The following is a 22,378-nucleotide window of genomic DNA, read 5'->3' as shown; positions in this document are numbered from 1 at the left end:
AGCATCTATTTAGAGGATCATGTGGTTCTTGTTCTTTTATTTTGTATTGTATCACGTTGATTGATTTGCGGATGTTGAACCAACCTTGCGGCCCAGGAATAAATCCCTCTTGCTCGTGGTGAATAGTCCTTTTAATGTACTGTTGGATTCTATTGGCTAATAGTTTGGTGAAAATTTTTGCATTTCTGTTTATCAAGGATATTGGTCTGTAATTCTCCTTTTGTCTGGTTTTGGGATCAAGGTGATGCTGGCCTCATAAAATGAGTTTGGAAGTTTTCCTTCCATTTCTATTTTTTGGAGCAGTGTCAGGAGAATAGGTATTAATTCTTCTTTAAATGTTTGGTACAATTCCCCTGGGAAGCCATCTGGCCGTGGGCTCTTGTTTGTTGGGAGATTTTTGATGACTGCTTCAATCTCCTTACTGGTTATGGGTCTGTTCAGGTCTTCTATTTCTTCCTGGTTCAGTTTTGGTAGTTTATATTTCTCTAGGAATGCATCCATTTCTTCCAGATTGTCAAATTTGTTGGCGTATAGTTGCTCATCATATCTTCTTATAATTGTTTGTATTTCTTTGGTGTTGGTTGTGATCTCTCCTCCTTCATTCATGATTTTATTTGTTTGGGGCCTTTCTCTCAGTCTTCCAATTTAAATGTTAATCCCATCTTTAAAAATACCTTCACAGTGACATCAGGACTGGTGTTTGACCAAATACCTGTTTACTGTTACCTAGTCAAAATAACGCATAAAAATAACCATCACAGAATGTCAGTGTCAATTCATGTGCCAGTAGAGCTTAATTTCTTATTATAGAAATAAAAATCACAGGTAAATAGAAGTTCTGATATTGGCTTCCTATACTGCCAGATGATTTTTAAATTTTCTCTACTTTTAGGAACACTGTAGTGGGTGTCCTTTACAAATAACCTTAAGGGACACCTGGGTGGCTCAGTGGTTAAGCGTCTGCCTTCAGCTCAGGATAATCCCAGGGTTCTGGGATTAAGCCCTGCATTCACATGGGGCTGCTTTCTCAGCGGGAGGCCTGCTTCTCCCTCTCCCACTCCCCTTGCTTGTGTTCCCTGTCTCTCTCTGTCAAATTAATAAATAAAATCTTTAAAAATAAAATAAATAACCTTAATTGTTAACACTCACAGAAAATACTTATGAATGTTTCATTAAGTATATGAGCTTTCAGAAATAAATCTCTGACATATAATAAAGCCTCATTAATTTGAAATTCATGATTATTAATATGTCATGAAAAATTCATCTTTGCTATAACTGGGATTTTTAAACAAACTAAGTATTACAGTTGGGATATTTAAACACTTAAGAATGGGAACTTCAGACTTTAAAAAAAGTCATTATAGACATTTAAAAAACATTCTTTAGTGATTTCACCATCTCAAAATTAGTTACCTTTCATTTGCATATATGGTTTTACACACACACACTTTCAAAGTGTGTGTGTGTGTGTTTGTGTGTATGTATTCTGTTTTCATTGGCTGGGAAAACATAGGTGTCTCCTGTGGTCTTTGTATTTAATAGCTGTATTTTAATTCATCAAATTCATGTTTGATATGTTCTATCATGTCCTTAAAACTTATAGTGATAATAATAGTACAAGTTGAAAGATATGAATATTTCAGTGTTCTTGCTAAATATTTCCATTTTGTTCTACAAAAAGTTATAAAAGGTTGCTACAAGTAATATTCAGGTTGTGCACTATAAAACACATCACATCCCAAGAGGGAGTCATTCTCATGGTTGGCATATACACTAAATTAAGTGAGAGTGATGGTGTTTTAACCTCCTGTCTTACCTTGACAAAAGAGAACACTGTCATTTATAAAATACATATATAAATACACACACACACACACACATATGCATATATATAATATATATATAAGTGCATATATATATTATATATATAAATACACACATTGCCTTTTTTATCCCATCCATACCAGGCATCCCAGGGGTTACCACTCTCTCCTGCTTGCTCTCTGGAGGCCCAGTGTTTGCTCACCTACCACAGTGACACTGACAAGCTCATCTCATGAAGGTGCAATAGAGGTTATAAAGGATCACTAAAAGTGTGTGTACTTCACGGTCTGGGGTGTGTTTGCATATATTTGCACAGCCTGGTTGCTTCTCTTTGGCTCTGGAAAGTCTCTCTGGGCAGAACCAGGATGGGCTGCAGCATTCATTTGTTTAATTTGTACAGTAATATACTATCTCAATTTTTTTTTATTTTAAGGAAGGTTACTTTTTCTGTAAATCACAAAGACACCATATAGACGAGCACAACTCAGGAATTTTATCATTTTTCATTGTCATTAGTGTGACAATCATGTATGTAAACTTCACTTTGACCTCAGTAAGTACAAATTATTTTTATAATTTTTGCAGTCTGCAACTTTAGATGTATATTTGTATTTGTTTTTTTTATTGCTAGTGTGGGTTGATATTATTGGGTTTTAATTCCTTTTAGCATTTCCCTCATTCCTTTACATCATTTTCCCATTTATATCTAAATATACCTACTCATAAGAACTTCACTGATGAATAGGAGCCATTGTTATATGCTTACAGTGATCACCATGATGGCAGCTTAAAGAACGTTGTCTTTAAGAGCAAGAATCATTCCTCTGAAAGCATGGCTGAGATCTTTTCACTTAATTCTTTATACCCCTCTCTGATCTCTGTATATGGAGTTTCTGGGTTATCTGTTCAGTTTTTTTCAGGTTTTTTTGCCTAGAAACTATGTCTCCATGCCACTCTCTTGTCTCCAATTTTCCTGTCTTTTCCTGTCTCCAGTCTCAAAAGTTACCCAGAAAAGTTCTATAAAAAAACTTGTCTTCTCTTCCCTTGTTAAAGCTGACTTCCTCTGCTTAATGCAGATTATTTAGTTTATAAGCAACCATTACTCACCACACCTAATCTCCCTCCAATATATTCTTTGTGCTAAGTGATAAGAATGTGTTGTAAAAAATGATAATCTTGATCAGAGTTAGAAGTTGTCTATTCTACCTATTTTTCTGCTGTTTCTTGAAGAAATGATTGAGACAAGGATAGTTAGAATTAATGGTTCTTATGTGATCCACACTATCTAGTAATTTTTACCTGCTTACTTGTCATCTATAAGCTCTAAAAGTTGGCTTTAGAAAACTTTCTCATGTGTATTTGACTCATGGATTCAAGAAGTGATAATGCTATTTATACACATACTCTAAAAATGTGTTTTGTCTTGTGTTTTTCCCTCAAAAAGATATGAGATAGAAACCCAGTTTTCCCTTTCCCCTACTTCAAACCAGCAGGGTTGTTAGTAAGGTCTAGAGCATTGATTTTGACCATTTTAACCATAAAAACTTTTTTTTTGAAGAAATAGTTTATGGTCTGGTCAAAGGGTGTAGAAGTTGTAGCCTCTCAGTATCTCTTATGTCTGCCTTTGTTAACAGGCCCTTGATTGGGCTCTAGAAAATATCTACAGCTCTGTAGAAAGCACTTTGAAAAAACTACTATTGTAAACTATACACTTGGGTAAATATTACCAGCTTCTCTTATGAAATGAGTGAAAAATTATACATAGAGAATACTTCTCCCTCTTAATATATCCTGAGACATTTAAGATGCTGTTGTTGACACTGGCAGCATGCCAGAGAGAAAATTATAGGAAATTAAATCCTGTATTTCCTTACTAAAGTATTTAATCATACAGGGTGGGAATTGAGGGGAAAAAAGAAATACGATCTTATACTATAACTTGTTGAAAAAGAGAACAAAGACAATATTGAATAAAAAACAATGTGGGAAATTTAAATAGGTTATTTGAACAGGCTATACATTTCTGCATATAAGGGTTCTTCTTAATTTTAAATTTAAATTTTAAAAATTTTAAAAATGTTTTCTAATAATGAAATTTTAAGACTCTCTGTATAAGAGTCTCTATATAAGTTTTTATAAAGAAACCAAAAAATGAAAATTTACTGAGGAATTGAACATTTCAAAGAGGCATTAGGATGTAAAAGAAGCATATGGGCGCCTGGGTGGCTTAGTTGGTTAAGTGACTGCCTTTGGATCAGGTCGTGGTTTGGGGTCCTGGGATTGAGTCCTGTGTTGGGCTCTCTGCTTAGTGAGGTGCCTGCTTCTCCCTCTTCCATTCTCCCTTCCATTCTCCCCATATCTCTCTCCCTGTCAAATAAATAAATAATCTTAAAAAAAAGATGTAAAAGAAGCATAAAAGATAAATTTTTTAACCAAAATTTTTTTTAAGATTTTATTTTTTAATTTATTAGGGAGAGTATAAGCAAGTCAGGGGAAGAACAGAGGGAAAGGGAGAGAGAATCTGAAGCGGACTCCACGTTCAGCATGGAGCCCAACATGGGGCTCGATCCCACAACCACAATATCACGACCTAGGCTGAAACCAAGAGTCAGATACTTAACCAACTGAGCCACCCCGGTGCCCCGCCAAATTTTGTTTTCTAATCAGTATGTTTTATCACCTGACAGAATGTCAATGAGGAGAGGTAATATAGATATGCTGAAAATAGAAACCAATCTAACAGTATTTTCCTTGTTGAAAAAGTCCTTCAGGAAGTCATTTGCTTCCTAATAACCTCTTGACCTGTTTTCTAGTAAGAAAAAGCTAATTTTCCACAAATTTGCGTTACCATCAGTAATAAATGCAGCAGATTTTTTAGTTGTGTTTCTCTTAAGGTATGGTAATAGATATTTTTAATAGCTCAAATCTTTCCACAGTCACATTTTGCATGTGGAAAAAATAGCTTTATATAGAGTACATTTAGAAAACATGTGTCCAAATACCCCCAGAATACTATCCAGAGAACATATGCATATTTCTAAAGTACTGTCATATACCACAAAATTTATTAAGACTGTTTAATATGTTATCATACCTACTCCACATTCCTTTTGAACATTCTTAATTTTGGTCAGTTGTCTATTGTGGTTGAATTTGGTGTTAATTTTGTAGTGATGTTTCAGAAAATTATATGGCTTTGATGGGTCATAGATTACTATGGGAAGAATATGGAAAGTGTAACCTGAGAAAAGCCATCTGAGAGTAATAGGTGTCTTGGAAGGGAATTTAAGGAGCTCATCCTAACAGTGCTAAACATGAATTCAAAGATGGAATCACAAATACTAATATTTATAATTAATTTGATGGGGCTGCTTAATATTTCTAGTTTGTATCTTGGCTATATGTCAATACTAAGTACTATAAACTGAAGTAAGAACTAATTATACTTTAATAATATCCAGAGATACAGGACTATGTCTACTTTAGTCAGTCATCAGAGTCCAGAAAATTTTTTGTAGGCAACTGAGGCAGCTTTCTGAAAGGGAGGAAGACAGAAAAGTTTCTGCTTAGTGACTCCTCCATTCTCATGAAGACCACCTGTACTTATTAAAATTGAATTCCACCAGATACCTTTTAATATTTAAAGAAAATCCTTATTTTGCTTAAGCTAGTTTAGTGGTTTTCTGTTCTTTCTGCAAGACAGTGATTCTGTAAACCCTTGTCTTCATCATTACTACCTATACGTAGAAGTTCAGGATGATGCAAGTAGGAATCTGTGAACCATTCTGAATTATATCAAAATGTGATTTGTGTGTCGTATGTGCATTGTTTCTAACAGGTAGAACAAATGAAAAAGTGTAAAGAAAGATAATAGATATAAATCAACATATGTCAGTAAATCACATCAAAATCTAGGTGGCTCAGTCTTTCAAGCATCTGACTCTTGGTTTCGGCTCAGATCGTGATCTCAGGGTCATGAGATCAAGACCCTAGTTGTGGTCTGCCCTTTCATAGAAGTCTGCTTGTTCCTCTCCCTCCCCTTGCCTCTCCCTCTATGCGTGTACACTCACTCTCTCTGAAATAAATACATAAAACTTACTTATGTATTTATTTGAGAGAGAGAGTATATCAGGCTCCATGATAAAGTGCAAAGTCTGCTTGAGTTTCTCTCTCCCTCTGCCCCTCCCCCTCATGTGTACATTCTCTCATTCCCTGTGGTATAGATGCGTGTTAAACATTTGATAGACATACTACACAGATCATACTGTGTTCTCATTGTAAGAGGGCACGTGTTATTTTGTTCCATTCTCAGTGATATTAAATTCAATCATTTGACTAAAGTGATGTCTACCACATTTCTTCACTATAAAGGTTTTGTTTTTTTAAGATTTTATTTATTTATTTGACAGAGAAAGAGAGCAAGAGAGAGGACACAAGCAGCGGGTGTGGGAGAGGGAGAAGAAATAGGCTTTCCCACTGAGCAGAGAGCCCAATGTAGGGCCAGAACCCTGAGATCATGACCTGAGCAAAAAGTGCCCAACCATCTGAGCCACTCAGGCACCCGTTTGATAAATTTTCATAAAACATTTTATAAAAGTTACATGTATGGGTGAAATGAATTATTACTTTGCAGTTTTGAGGTGCACTTTCTATTTTTAGTCATTAGGGCAAGTTTGTTAATCATGTTGGTCAAATGTTCTTCACTGCTTTTTAATGCTTGGTCTCTCAGTTCTTGAGAAGGTATTAAAAGTCATCCATTTGTGGCCACCTGGGTGGCTCAGTGGGTTGAGCCTCAGCCTTCGGTTCTGGTCATGGTCTCAGGGTCCTGGGATTGGGCCCACGTCAAGCTCTCTGCTCAGCAGGAAGCCTGCTTCCTCCTCTCTCTGTCTGCCTACTTGGGATTTCTCGCTCTGTCAAATAAATGAATAAATAATCCTTAAAGAAGAAAAAAGTCATCCATTTGTTTTTTTTGTTGTTTTTTTTTTTTTTAAGATTTTATTTATTTATTTGACAGAGAGAAATCACAAGTAAGCAGAGAGGCAGGCAGAGAGAGAGGAGGAAGCAGGCTCCCCGCTGAGCAGAAAGCCCGATGCATCCATTTGTTTTTAAGAAAGCAGAAAAGAAAGATCTCTGTAAATTGATTGGAAAGGAATTTTTTTTTCATTTTTGCAAAAAAAACCCCCTCAGGATGGAAAATTAGAATAAAACCTCAGAGGATTTGGAAATGAGGTGGAGGATTTTAAGGAGGGGATGGGACATCTAAGTATACCTTCCTTTGTATCCCTGCTTTGTAGTTCAGACCTTTTAAAGTCTATAATGTTTTACATATTCAAAAAATAAAATTAAATCACAGGGATAATTAAAAACACAGAACAAAAAGAAGAGAAAGTAAGGAACCTAGTATGTATCAAGTAACAGAGAGGAAAAAAATTCAGTAGCTTCTGAATATAGCATTCTGACTATAATAATCTTAACAGGTAATATTTTAAGGACAAGAGAAATGCAAAGAAATCCTGAATTTTACTTAGTATGTTGCTGTACTACTGCCTGGTAGAGGCAAAAGGAAAGTTTTCTGTACAGAAGAGTGAGAACCAATGAATATTTAAGCTAAGAAGATTTTGAAAAATTACCATTTTCTAACAACTACAATAAAACAAACTTGATACTAAGCAAAATCTTTAATGGATGCTAAAGCCACTGGTGAAAATTACCAAGGAACAGGAAATTCACTCTATTCACGCATAACCCCACAGTATACAGAAACCTTTATATTGGGGGTGCCTAGGTGGCTCAGTGGTTAAGTATCTGCCTTAGGCTTGGGTCCTGATCCCAAGGTCCTGGACTTGAGCCCTGTGCTGGGCCCCCTGCTCAGCAGGGAGCCCGCTTCTCCATCTCCCTCTGCTGTTCCCCCTGCTTGTGCTATTTCATTCTCTGTCAAAGAAATAAAATCTTAAAAAAAAAAAAAAAAGTATAAAACAAATGTGAATCAAATGAGTATATTCACTAATTTTTTTTAATTCAAATATAGTTGACACACAATGTTAACATTAGTTTCAGGTAGACAGCATAGTGATTTGACAACTCCCTACCTTAGGCTATGCTCACAATAAGTATGCTTCCCAGCTGTCACCATACAATGCTAGCACAATACTGTTGACTATATATTCCCTATGCTATGCGTTTTATCTCTGTGACTTACTCTATAAATGGAAGGCTGTATCTCCCACTGCCACTTCACCCATTTTATGCACCTCCCCTTCTCTGGCAACCGTCATTTTTCTGTGTTTTTGGGTCTGTTTCTGGTTTTTGTTTGTTGATTCATTTGCTCTTTAGATTCCACATGTAAATGAAATTGTGAAATTTTTCCTCCTCTTTCTGACTTATTTCACTTAGCCTAATATCCTCTAGGTCTATCCATGTTGTTGAATTTGGCAAGATTTTTTTTTTAATTTTATTTATTTTTTTGATAGAGATCACAAGCAGGCAGAGAGGCAGACAGAGAGAGAGGAGGAAGCAGGCTCCCCGCTGAGCAGAGAGCCCGACGCGGGACTCAATCCCAGGACCCTGAGATCATGACCTGAGCTGAAGGCAGAGGCTTAACCCACTGAGCCACCCAGGCGCCCCCAAGATTTCTTTTTTATAGCTAATACTCCATTGTGTGTATGTGTGTGTACACATGCACACATACATATATACTATTGTATGTATTATATATGTATTCATTGTATGTGTGTATACACACACATATATATGTATATGTGTGTATATATAATCAATCACATCTTTATCCATTCATCTGCCAAACAGACACTAGGAGTTGCTTTCATATCATGGCTATTTTAAATAACACTGAAATAAACATAGGGATGCACATATTTTTTCAAATAAATATTTTCATTTTCTTTGAGTAAATGCCCAGCAGTGGAATTACTGGGTCATACGATATTTCTATTTTTAGTATTTTAAGGAGTTTCCATACTGTTTTCTCAGTGGCTAACCCAGTTTCCATTCCCACCAGCAGTGCATAAGGATTCCTTTTTCTCCACGTCATTGCCAACACTTGTCATTTCTTGTCTTTTTTATTCTAGCCATTTTGGCAAATGTAAGTTAATAGCTCACTGTGGTTTTGATTTGCATTTCCTGAATTAGTGATGTTGAACTTGTTTTATGTATCTGTATGGCCATCTAGGTCTCATCTTCGGAAAAATGTCTATTCAGTTTCTCTGACCATTTTTTAATTGTATTATTTGGTTTTTTGGTATTGAGATGTATACCTGAGGAAACAGATAAAGGAAAATGTCGCTAGGACCCATGTCAAAGAGATTACAGCCCATGTTTTCTTTTAGAAATTTAATGGTTTTTATGTCTCACATTAGGTCTTTAATCAATTTTGAATTTCTTTGTGTGTATGGTGTAAGAAAGTTGTTGAGTCCTTTTTTTTTTTAATTTTATTTTGTCAGTGTTCCAAGATTCATTGTTTATGCACCACACCCAGTGCTCCATGCAATACGTGTCCTCCTCAATACCCACCACCAGGCCCTCCCAACCCCGACCCCCACCCCCAAACCCTCAGTTTGTTTCTCAGAGTCCACAGTCTCTCATGGTTCATCTCCCCCTCCGATTCCCCCCAACTCACTTATCCTCTCCTTCACCCAATGTACTCTGTGTTATTCCTTATGCTCCACAAGTAAGTGAAACCATATGATAATTGACTTTCTCTGCTTGACTAATTTCACTCAGCATAATTTTCTCCAGTCCCATCCATGTTGATTAAAAAGTTGGGTACTCATCCTTTCTGATGGAGGGATAATACTCCATTATATATATGGACCATATCTTCTTTTTGCATATAGCTGTCTCGTGTTCCCATTTATTGAAGAGATGGTCTTTTTTCCATTGTATAATTTTTGCCTTCTTTGTCGTAGATTAATTGACCATTTCGGCTTGCGTTGGTTTCTCAACTCTTCTTTTCTGTTGATCTATGTGTCTGATTTTGTGCCAGTACCACACTGTTTTGAGTAGTACAGCTCTGTAGTAGTATATCTTGAAATTTGGGATTGTGATACCCTCAGCTTTTTCTTTCTTTTTTTTTTAAAGATTTTATTTATTTATTTGACAGAGAGAGATCACAAGCAGGCAGAGAGGCAGGCAGAGAGAGAGGAGGAAGCAGGCTCCCTGCTGAGCAGAGAGCCCGATGCGGGGCTCGATCCCAGGACCCTGAGATCATGACCTGAGCCGAAGGCAGCGGCTTAACCCACTGAGCCACCCAGGCGCCCCCAGCTTTTTCTTTCTAAAGTTCTTCAGGGTCTTTTGTGGTTCCATACAAATATTAGTATTATTTGTTCTAGTTCTGTGAAAAATGTTGTTGGTATTTTGAGAGGGATTGCTTTGGGTAGTATGGACATTTTAACAGCATTAATTCTTCCATGGGTATTGACTGTCTTTCCATTAGTCTGTGTTTTCTTCATTTTCTTTCAACAATATTCAATAGTTTTCAGAGTACAGGTCTTTCCCCTCCTTGGTTAAGTTTATTCATAGGTATTTTATACTTTTGGGTGTGATGGTAAATGGGATTATTGTCTTAATTTCTTTTTCTGCTACTTTTGTGGAAACACAGCCATTTTGTATATTAATTTTGTATCCTGCAACGCCACTGAATTCATTTATTCTGGTAGTTTTTTGGTGTGATCTTTAGGGCTTTTTATTCATACGGTCATGTCATCTGCAAATAATGAGAGTTTTATACATCTTTCTTACCAATTTGGGTGCTTTTTATTTCATTTCCTCGTGTGATTGCAGTGGCTGGGATTTCCAGTACTATGGTACGTAAAAGTGGTGAGAGTGGACATCCTTGTCTCCTTCCTGATCTTAAAGGAAAAGCTTTCAAGTGTTTCCACCGTTGAGTATGATGTTAGCTGTGGGTTTTTCATATATGGCCTTTATTTTACTGAGGTTTTTCCCTCCAAACTGATTTTGAGAGTTTTTATCACAAACAGATGTTGCGTTTTGTCAGACGCATTTCCTCCCTCTGTTGAAATAAGATTTTTATCCTTTTTGTTGATGTGTTGTATCACATTAATTTGCAAATAATATAGCATACTTGCATCCCTGAAATAGTTCTGCTTGATCGTGGTGAATGACCCTTTTTTTAAATGGATTGTTGAAAGTGAGATTTGCTAATATTTGGTTGAGGATATTTGCATCTATGTTTATCAGTGATGTTGGCCTATAGTTTTCTATTTTGTAGTGTTTTTGTCTGGTTTTGGTATCAGGCTAATGTTGGCCTTGTACAAAGGTTTTGGGAATCTTTCTTCCTAGTCAGGTTTTTGGAATAGTTTAAAGGGTACAAGTATTAACTTTTCTTTAAGTGTTGGTGGAATTCACCGGTGAGTCCATCTAGTCCTGGACTTCTGTTTATTGGTTTGGGGTTTTTTTTTCTTTTTTTTTGCTGATTGAATTTTATTACTAAAAAATCATTGTATTCAGATTTTCTATGTTTCAGTCAGTTCTGATTGTTTATATCTAGGAATTTATTTTTTTCTAGGTTTCCCAGTTTGGGGCATATAATTTTTTATAATATTGTCTTAAAATCTGTTGTTACTTCTCTTTCATTTCTGATTTTATTTATTTGAATCCTCTTTTCTTGATTAAATTGATAAGCCTTTAGCCAGACTTGTTTATATTCTCAAAGAACCAGCTCTTGGTTTTATTCTTTTCCTTTGTCAGGTCTCTTCAGTTTATTTTTGATCTAATCTTCATTATTTCCTTTCTTGTACTAACCTTGACCTTTGTTCTTTTTTCTTTTTAAGTTTAAGGTTAGATTGTTTGAGCTTTTTCTTGTTTTTTTGTGATAAGCCTGTATCACTATAAATTTCCCTTTTACAACTCCAAAGATTATGTGGACCATTGTGATTTTGTTTTCATTTTTCTCCATGTCCCTTTGATTTCTTTAGCAACTCATTGGCTGTTGAGTAGCATATTGTTTAATCTCTACTTGTCTTTTTTCCAGTTTCTTCCTTGTGACTGATTTCTAGTTTCATACCATTGTGGTCAGAAAAGATGCACGATACGATTTTACTCTTAAATTTATTGAGACTTGTTTTGTGGAGTAACGTGATCTGTCCTAGAGAATGTTTCCAGTGCACTTGAAAAGAATGTGTATTCTGTTGTTTTTGGATGAAATGTTCTGTGTATATCTCTTAAGTCCATCTGGTCTGATGTGTTGCTCACAGGTTTTTTGTTGATTTTCTGCCTGTATAATCTATCCATCCATTGATGTAGGTAGGGTTCAAGTTTCTCCATTTATGTCTTAATACTTGTTTATGTATTTAGGTGCTTCAATGTTGAATGCATAGGTATTTACAATTGTTACATCCTCTTGTTGGATTGACCCCTTTTATCAGTATGCAGTACCCTTCTTTATGTTTTATTAGTTTCCGTTTGGAGATCTGCTTTGTCTGATACAAGTATTGCCACCCTGACCTCCCCACCCCCATGCTTTCATTTGCATGGAATACTTCTTTTAATCCTTTCACTTTCAGTCTGTAAGTAAGTGTAAAATGAGTCTCCTTATCAATTCTGTGATCCTTTACATTTCAAGTAATTATTGATAGTTATGTCCTTATTGTTATTTTGGTTTTTTTTTTTTTTTTAATCTCAGCCACATTTTTTTTTAGGATTTTATTTATTTATTTGATAGAGATCACAAGAAGGCAGAGAGGCAGGCAGAGAGAGAGGAGGGAGCAGGGAGAGCCCGATGCTGGGTTTGATCCCAGGACCCTGGGATCATGACCCGAGCCAAATGCCAAGGCTTCAACCCAGGTTGAAGCTGGCTTGAAACTGAGCCACCCAGGTGCCCCATTTTGTTTATTTTTTTCCTGTATTTTGTAGTTCTTCTCTGTTCCTCTTCTCTTGCTCTCTTTACTTGTGACTAAGACTTTCTGTAGTATTATGCTTGATTTTCTTTCTCCTTATTTTTTCTTTTTTTTTTTTTTTTAAAGATTTTATTTATTTGTCAGAGAGAGAGGGAGAGAGAGCAAGCACAGGCAGACAGAATGGCAGGCAGAGGCAGAGGGAGAAGCAGGCTCCTGCTGAGCAAGGAGCCCGATGCGGGACTCGATCCCAGGACGCTGGAATCATGACCTGAGCCGAAGGCAGCTGCTAAACCAACTGAGCCACCCAGGCGTCCCTCCTTATTTTTTTCTATTGTAGGTTTTGGGTTTGTGGTTACCATGAGGTTCACATAAAGCATCTTAAGTATATCAGTTTTAAGTTGATGGCCACTTAAGTTTGAACATTTTAAAAAACTTTTACTACCCCCTCCCTGCCACATTATAATATGTTGTCATATTTTACATTTTATTGATAATTTTCTTCTACTTATGACCTTTTCTTTTCCACTTGAAGTCCCTTTAACATTTCTTGTAAGGCTGGTTTAGTGATGATAAATTACTCTAACTTTTATTTGTCTGAGAAACTCAGTCCTTCATTTCTGAATGATAATCTCACTGGCTAGAGTATTCTTGGTAGTAGGTTTTTTTCCTTTCAGTTTTTTAAAATATATCACGCTACTGTCTTCCCTGTCTTACAAAGTTTCTCCTGAAAAATCAGCTGATTGCCTTATGGGGTTTCCCTTGTATGTGACTTTTTACTTCTTTCTTGCTCCTTTTCTCTATCTCCAGCCTCTAACATTTTAATTACTATGTGTCACAGTATGGACCTCCTTTATGTAACCAGCAGTGAAGCATGGTATTTTTAAAAGTAACATTTATTGGGGCACCTGGGTGGCTCAGTGGGTTAAAGCCTCTGCCTTCTGCTCAGGTCATGATCTCAGGGTCCTGGGATTGAGCCTTGCCTCAGGCTCTCTGCTCAGCAGGGAGCCTGCTTCCCCCCCCCCCCGCCACCTACTTGTGATCTGTCAAATGAATAAATAAAATCTTAAAAAAAAAAAGTAACATTTATCCATAAGGGAAAAATGGTAATACCATCAAAAAATGAGATTCCAAGAAATACAAATCCAACAAAAGATATGGACAAAAGATATGGGAGACAATTTAAAAAAACTAAATAGAGGGAGAACTATGCCATGTCCATGAATTAAAAGATTCTCAGTATGGTAAAGCTGTGAATTCTCCCAAAATGATCTTTAGACTTAGTGTCCTTCTCAAAAATCCCAGTGGGATATAGTGTATGCAGTTACTACTATACAGTAATTAATGTTAATTAACTGGAGAAGTGCAGATGACTCTTACAAACAATATGAAATGAAAGAAGAATGTCACAGAAGGAAAATACAGTATAAAGCTGTATTGTTTAGGGGTGCCTGGGTGACTCAGTTGGTTAAGCATCTGCCCTCGACTCAGGTCACGATCCCAGGGTCCTGGGATTGAGCCTAATGTCAGGCTCCTGACTTAGTGGGAAGCCTGTTTCTCCATCTCCCTCTGCTCCTCCCCTTGCTCATGCTGTCTCACTCTCTCTCAAATAAATAAAATCTTCAAAAAAATTTTTTAAAACTCTCTTCCTCTCCCTCTGTACATCCCCACTGCCCACTCTCACACTCTATTTCAAAAAAAAACAAAAACTGTATTGCTTAGGCATGTGGTCATAGGTCGTAGGACTATAAAAGGAAATGCAGAGAATGATTACCATGAAAATCAGGATAGTGGCTGCATTTACACAGAGGGATGAAGGATGTCATCAGAGAGGGTTATGCTTTCAGAGTGTGGGCAGTGTTTCATTTCTTGACCTGGATGGTAATTACTTGGATGTCACTTTGTGATTATTCTTTAAACTGTAAATATGTTTGATGAAAATAAAAAATTAAGGAGCTAGACTAAAGAATTTGAAATGGATTTAGGTACATACTGAGATTAAATCCATTATACTGTTATTGGTGGTTGTATCATAATGTTGAATTAACTTGAATGATTTAGAATACTCCATCCAGATAGAAAATTTAATTTACAAGAACTTTTTAAGAGACTGCCAGGAATTTGCTAGCCAGTTTACCAGAATCTACTAGCATATAATTTAATATGAGGCAAATTCTGCTCTTACTATGTTCAGGAAGATCATTACTGGATTAACCACAAAAAAAATTCCATCTGTAACATAAACAGCTAACATTATTTACCACTTTTGAGCACTTGCCATATAGCAAATATTGGTGAAGCATTATAAATGCATTATCTATTTAATCCTGGAAACAACTCATAACTGTGGGCACCATAATGGTCCCCATTTTACACACAGGTAAAGGGCAGAATCAGGTTTTGATCCGCATATCTTGTTCTTAGTCCCTGTAATCCTTACTTGAGGCTAGGGTATCTAAGAGTGTATATGTTATTATTGTTACAGATACTCATTTATTCTAACTGGTTATGATTTGGGTATTCAAATTTGTGTTCAGCAGCAGATGTCAGCTAAATGCCAGGCATTTCTATGGCCCCTATCTACTGGATCTTTTGTTCTGTTTAGCAGCTTGGACCCTGTGCCACATATGTTTGCTGGTGTCTTTCTGCCTTGGAGCCTAGTATATTGTGATATATCAAGTATCACCAAACTTAATCTTTTTTTGTTATATGCATCACCCAAACTACATATTAAGCTGCTTTCTTGGGCTGCAGTACTGGAAATTACCTCTTGGAGAAGCTCTTTTAACTCCCTTTCAAGAATGGACATTTATCTAGAAGGCATTATCAGAGGTATTGAGTCTTTCTATGGATAGGGAAAATGATAGCCCTCTATATCCTGCCATATACTCTATCAAATGAGTCCTATTCATTTATAATCAAATGGTGATGGCAGTCATTTCTATAAAATGTTAGGCATTATGCTCTTCATAAAAAATATAACCCTTACTTATTGCCAACTTTGTTATTTTGACTTAGAGTGAGTTTTTCAGGAGCTTAAACTTCTGTCTGTAGTTTTAACATCTCCCAGTGGATCCAAAGGAAACTGATAGCCAAGGTATAAGGAAGAGAAGCTGGACTGGTTCTCTCTGCCCTTTATACAAGATTCATGTTTTCTTTCCTTTGTTTTTTTAAAGGAAATTATCAAAGGAAATATGTCTGAAGTTTAATTTTATTATTGCTTTAATATCTGAAAACTAGGACTACAGGCTTGGGTCCAATAAAATCCAGTTTCCTTTATCCTTACTTGCTGCTACATAAATTGATGGATTGATGGTGGTTATAGATGACCAACTTTATACACTAGAAGAAGATATATAAAACCAGAAATGACTATTTTTGGCCATGAGGAAAGCTCTTGCACATATATAAAAATTTTTTCACAAGTTTAAAAATACTATTTATAATGTTCTTTTGGTTCCTTTAAAATTTCTGAGACAAAGTGAAGTCCAAGGACATTGTTAAATTGACTAATGAGATTTGATTTGTGTATGCATTCTTTTATCTACAAGGACAGTTTTCAAAGTGTGGTCTTGGGATTTGAGACCCTTCCAGGATCTCTGTGGGTGAAAAATTATTTTAATAATATTGAGATGTCATTTGTCTCTATTACTCTTTCTCTCATGAGTGTAGAGTCTTCCAAACCACAGGGCATGTGATGTTACAACAACCTATACACAAAGCCCTTATGAGAATTCTTGTCCTCTAATAAAGCAGACATTAAAGACATTTGAAAAAATAAAATAATCCCTCACTTTTTATTATCTAGCTAATGTAGATTTTTCATATTAAGAGTATAATTTACATTTTTTAGAAAGCCTATTGCAGCATGTTAAATAAATGAATTAATGTTTTTTCACTATTCAGTTTTAATTTCAGATATGGTATTATTGGTAATGTACAACCCACATGTATGAAAGGTCTTTAGGGCCCTCAGTAATTTTTAAATGTCTAAAGGGATCTTGAGACCAAAAATTTAGCCAACGATTTATATGATCTTTTTCTCAAATACTTGAACTTTTCCTTTGTTTTATCCTATAAAAGGTGAACTGAAAATCATCTATTTTTAGGTTGCTACAGACCTCAGGAAAGATCAGATTACTTGATGTTGGCAGCTGCTTTAACCCATTTCTGAAGTTTGAAGAATTTCTAACTGTTGGCATAGACATTGTACCTGCTGTAGAGGTATGCATAGTTCTGTTTTGTTTTGAAGATATTACCAAGGAAAAGCATTGTCTTTACAGTCCTAAAAGAACAAGTGTGTTTTCTATGAAAAAGTTGGTAAGAAATTTCTGTTCAGAAGCAAATAAATATTCCATGAAAATTTTTGAGCATTTAGTTAACAAATATGGTACTGGTCAAATAATACTGATTTTTATTTGTTTCCTGTTTATCTATTGTTGTAATCAGAGGCGTTAGTAGATTGCAGTGATTTCCAGATAGCTTCAAGATTTGGGCTTTTTGTTTGTTTGAGGTATCTTTTTCTGAAGTGTACTGTGATGTAGAGCCATTAAGGAATAATATCAAGAGCAGGGGCTTTTGATACAGTTAAAACTTTATGAAATCCCAGCTATTTGTACTTAGTAGATGAAACTACTTAAATGTTTCCTCTGCTTTTAAAATTAGATTATTTTTCTTAATGATAAATTCATGTTTGCCATTTACTTTTCATAAAGCATTAGGCACCAAAATTTTTTATAAATTGCATTTTTAATGTTAAAAAGAGAATGTGTTACAGTGTAAATTTTTCACCCTGCTGCTATATTCCTAGCACTGAGAAGAGTGCCTAGTACATACTCATTAACAACATCATGAATAAAAGAATAGAATCTTATTTCAACCTGGGGTTGTAACTCTGAAGCAGTTTTCTTATCTCTGTGATGGGGTTAGTAATGGACTGTATTTCATAGGACAGTTGTAATATCTAGTTAAGAAGTAATTAAAATAGTACAGTATCTGTTACATAGAGAGTGTTAAAGAAATGTTTACCATTATTATTGAAAAGTTCCAGAGATTGAACTTTCATATGAATCCTTTGAATTTTGATGAAAAAATGCTAACAAACCATTACCATTATCTCTACTTCTGAAAGGTGGACAGATGTTTGCTTTATGGTAAAATAGCTGTTTTTAGCTTGTCACGGCAAAGAATTCCTATGCCATCAGGACCTATACTTTAAAATGCATTTGGCTTTGTATGTGGATTTTCTTCCTTCCTCAAAAAACACGTTAGAGATATCCTTTAGGGACTGCTGAAATGTGATAACCATTTGATCTAAACTTTGGGCTCAAATAAATACTAAACTTGTGTATATAGAGAGCCATGAACTTTAAAGTAATTGGGAAAGGCAAAAGAACTGCTATATATAAGTTCAGTAATAGAATCAGACTTTCACTTCCAGGCAAAATGGAGTAACAAGGATCAGATTGTTCTTTCCCCCTACCTAAAGCAACAGAAAGTGGACAAAATATAAGTAATTTACAAGACATTGAATATCAGGTGATAAAGAACAGTGATCACTGAAAACAAGTGAGTTGAGCCCTACTCTTGCACCAGCATTTGCCCTTCAGAGAGTTTCTAGGGTATGACACAGAGAGGGAATCCCAGGCATAGCCCAACTGATTCTGAGCTGAGAGCACTAAACATAGATGGCTAGGGTCCAGAGAACACAGTACCAGTTATGTGATAGCTGCACAGAGGGAGAACTCTGAAGTTCGGAGGGCAAAGATGAGGACTCAGCTAAGTACTGGTCACTACATTACATGTGTGAGAAAACTACACGAGACTCAAACTGCACTAGAAAGGAGTGGAGGTTATAGTGCCTGGCACTCAACATAGGATGAAAATAGTACCTATTCCCATCAGGCATACTGGAAACCTAAACAATCACAGTGCCTTAAGTAGAGTATACAGAAGAGTCTTACCTGAGTACTGGAAAATATTTAGCCTTAAACTAAACCATGGTCCAGTCCCACCAAAACAAATCTCAGAAGACCCAAAAAGATCAGTGTCTCCAGGTAACTTAACTACATCCCAGAACAAAGCTCAAGAATATTCATAGCAATACAATGCCGTCCAGTGCCCAAAAAGGTAAAAATCCACGTTAGACATCCAATAAGAAATAACAGGCTATGATCAACAAAGACCAACCCTGAACTGACACAGATGTTAAAATTAGGAAACAAGGACATTAAAATAGGCACAGAATGACTGTATTCTGTATGTACAAAAAGTTTAGAGACATAGAACATACTTAAAAATACCAAATCTAACTTCCAGAGACTTCATACTACCATGTAGGACATGAAGTACATACTAGATGGAATTAAGGCATGTTAGATATTGCAGAAGAAAAATTAAATTGAAGACATGACAACAGAAACCATCCAAAATTAAATACAAAAAGAATTTAAGCTGGAAGAACATCAGTGAGCAATGAGATAATATCAAGTGGCCAAATACAGGCATAACTGTAGTCCCTCCCACAAGGCAGGGAGATTAAAGAAATAATGGCCCAAAATTTTCCAGACTTGATAAAAAGCTATAAATATACAAATCCAAGAAGCTCAACAAACCCACAGCTCAAGAAACAAGATTACACCAAGGCACATGGTAACCAACCCCGCCCCAACACATAACACAAAATCAAAACACAGTGATAAAGAGAAATTCTTAAAAGCAACCAGATTTTTTTAAAGGGCATGTTAAAATAGTGAAGGATAATAATTTGTCACCAAGCAAAAATATCTTTCAAAAATAAAAACAAAATATTTTTCATGCATTCAAAAGCTTTAGGGATTCAACATCAGCCAGTTTACATTTCAAGAAATGTTAAGGAAGAAGTGCTTCAACCAGGTGCAAATATAGATCTACACAAAATGATGAAGAATACAGGAAGTGATAACTACAAAGTTGTTAGAAATGCAGTTTTTTAAATTAAACTCTCTGAAAGACACCGGACCGTTATTATGGGTTGAATTCTGTCCTGTTCCTCCTTGAAAAGATATGTGGAGTCCTAACTTTCGGTGTGTTACTTTATTTGGAGATATGGTCTTTACAGAGATAATCAAGTTAAAATGAGGTTAGTAGGTGGGGTGGGGCCTAATTCAGTATGATTGTAATGTTATAAAAAGAAATTCTGGCTTAGAAACACACATACAGGGAAAATGTCATGTGAAGGCAGAGGGGTGATGGTTCTAGTAAGCCAAAGAACACGAAGCTTGCCAACAACCAGTAGTTAGAATAAAGGCATGAACAGATTTTCCTTCACAGCCCTCAAAATGACCAACCCTGTAGACACCTTGATCTCAGACTTTTAGCCTTTAGAACTGTGACAAAATACATTTCTGTTTAAGCCATCCAGTTTACAGTATTATGTTACAGCGGTCTTTGCAAACTAATACATCCATTTAAACAAGAATAATATGGAGTGTGGTTTACAAGTTTAAAAAAGTCTGACAATAATAGCACAAAGGATGAAATTAGAGAAGGAAAATAACTATTTTTAGGTTTTTATATTAAAGTGGTGAAATACTTAAAGGTAGATTATTAAAGATACATACATTAAATCCTAAAGCAATCACTGAAATAACAAAAGAGTTAAAGCTAATAAGCCAATGGGGTGATAAGATAAAATCATAAATTTATTTAATTCAAAAGATGGAAGAAAGAGATCAAAGGCTATAATGAAGAGGGGACAAAGTAAAAAGGAATTACAGATCTAAACCTTAGTGTATCAATAATTACATTAAATAGGCTGCAAACTTGATCTCCTGGCTGTGGCCAAGGGAGCATGTATTCCTTCTGTGGCACTGTAATAGTCAGTGTCCCCAAAAAGGAGCTCATACCCCCCACCCAGGGGATACCTCCAGATGGCCTGCTTCTCAGTGAAGCCTTACACTTGTTGTCCCACAGGACTGTAATATATTTACATACTTTTAAAAGCTGAAGCCTGGGTGTTGGAGTCAAGATGGCGGAGAAGTAGCAGGCTGAGACTACTTTAGGTAGCGGGAGATCAGCTAAATAGCTTATCTAAAGATTGCAAACACCTATAAATCCAACGGGAGATTGAAGAGAAGAACAGCAATTCCAGAAACAGAAAATCAACCACTTTCTGCAAGGTAGGACTGGCGGAGAAGTGAATCCAAAGCAACGGGAAGATAGACCGCGGGGGGAGGGGCCGGCGAGCAGCGGAGCAACGGAGCACAAAATCAGGACTTTTAAAAGTCTGTTTCACTGAGGGACATCGCTCCAGAAGCTTAACTGGGGTGAAGCCCAGGCGGGGTCAGCGCGGCCTCAGGTCCCACAGGGTCACAGAAGGATCGGGGGTGTCTGAGTGTTGCAGAGCTTACCGGTATTAGAACAGGGAAGCCGGCTACAGAGACAGAGCCGAGGAGTGACTCTCAGCTCAGGGTTACCTTGAACCGGTCGCAGGCTCGGTCAGCTCGGAGCGCGGCCGGAGGCCAGGGTGACAGGAGTCATTGGGCGCTGTTCTCTGAGGGCACACTGAGGAGTGGGGCCCCGGGCTCTCGGCTCCTCCGGGCCGGAGACTGGGAGGCCGCCATCTTCACTCCCGTCCTCCGGAACTCTACAGAAAGCGCTCAGGGAACAAAAGCTCCCGAAAGCAAACCCAGCAAACCCGAGCGGATTACACAGCCCGGCCCCAGGTAAGGGCGGTGCAACTCCGCCTGGGGCAAAGACGCTTGAGAATCACTACAACAGGCCCCTCCCCCAGAAGAGCAACGAGAAACCCAGCCAGGACCAAGTTCACCTACCAAGGAGTGCAGTTTCAATACCGAGGAGAGCGGCGGAATTCCAGAGGAGAAGAAAGCAAAGCATGGAACTCATGACTTTCTCCCCATGATTCTTTAGCCTTGCAGTTAATTTAATTTTTTTTCTCTTTTTCAATTTTTTTTTCTCTTCTAAATTTTTTTAACTTTTACCGTTTTCTTTTTTTAACGTTTTTTAAATAGTTTATCTAATATATATATATATTTTTTTCCTTTTTATATTTTTTATCGGCTTTCTTTTTTTAATAGTTTCTTTTTTTTTTCTTTTTTTTTTCTTTTTTTTTTTTTTTTTTCTTCTGAACCCCTTTTTATCCCCTTTCTACCCCTCATGATTTGGGATCTCTTCTGATTTGGCTAAAGCATATTTTCCTGGGGTTGTTGCCACCCTTTTAGTATTTTACTTGCTCCTTCATATACTCTTATCTGGACAAAATGACAAAGCGGAGAAATTCACAACAAAAAAAAGAACAAGAAGCAGTACCAAAGGCTAGGGACCTAATCAATACAGACATTGGTAATATGTCAGATATAGAGTTCAGAATGAAGATTCTCAAAGTTCTAGCTGGGCTTGAAAAAGGCATGGAAGATATTAAAGCAACCCTCTCGGGAGATATAAAAGCCCTTTCTGGAGAAATAAAAGAACTAAAATCTAACCAAGTTGAAATAATAAAAGCTATTAATGAGGTGCAATAAAAAATGGAGGCTCTCGCTGCTAGGATAAATGAGGCAGGAGAAAGAATTAGCGATATAGAAGACCAAATGACAGAGAATAAAGAAGCTGAGCAAAAGAGGGACAAACAGCTACTGGACCACGAGGGGAGAATTCGAGAGATAAGTGACACCATAAGACGA

General features: G+C 36.6%; 1 protein-coding gene across 1 annotated transcript in view; it reads left to right on the top strand.

The window, feature by feature from the left end:
- Positions 1–22,378, top strand: part of BMT2 (base methyltransferase of 25S rRNA 2 homolog) — a 103,679-nt gene that overhangs the window by 65,284 nt on the left and 16,017 nt on the right. Inside the window, exon 4 of the mRNA XM_047695427.1 lies at positions 16,808–16,922. Coding sequence (XP_047551383.1) covers positions 16,808–16,922 — 115 coding nt within the window. The remainder of the gene's footprint in view (positions 1–16,807; positions 16,923–22,378) is intronic.

The sequence above is a fragment of the Lutra lutra genome, chromosome 11, assembly GCF_902655055.1.
Source record: "Lutra lutra chromosome 11, mLutLut1.2, whole genome shotgun sequence".
NCBI classification, from domain to species: Eukaryota; Metazoa; Chordata; class Mammalia; order Carnivora; family Mustelidae; genus Lutra; species Lutra lutra.
This window is presented reverse-complemented; position numbering and strand designations above follow the sequence as displayed.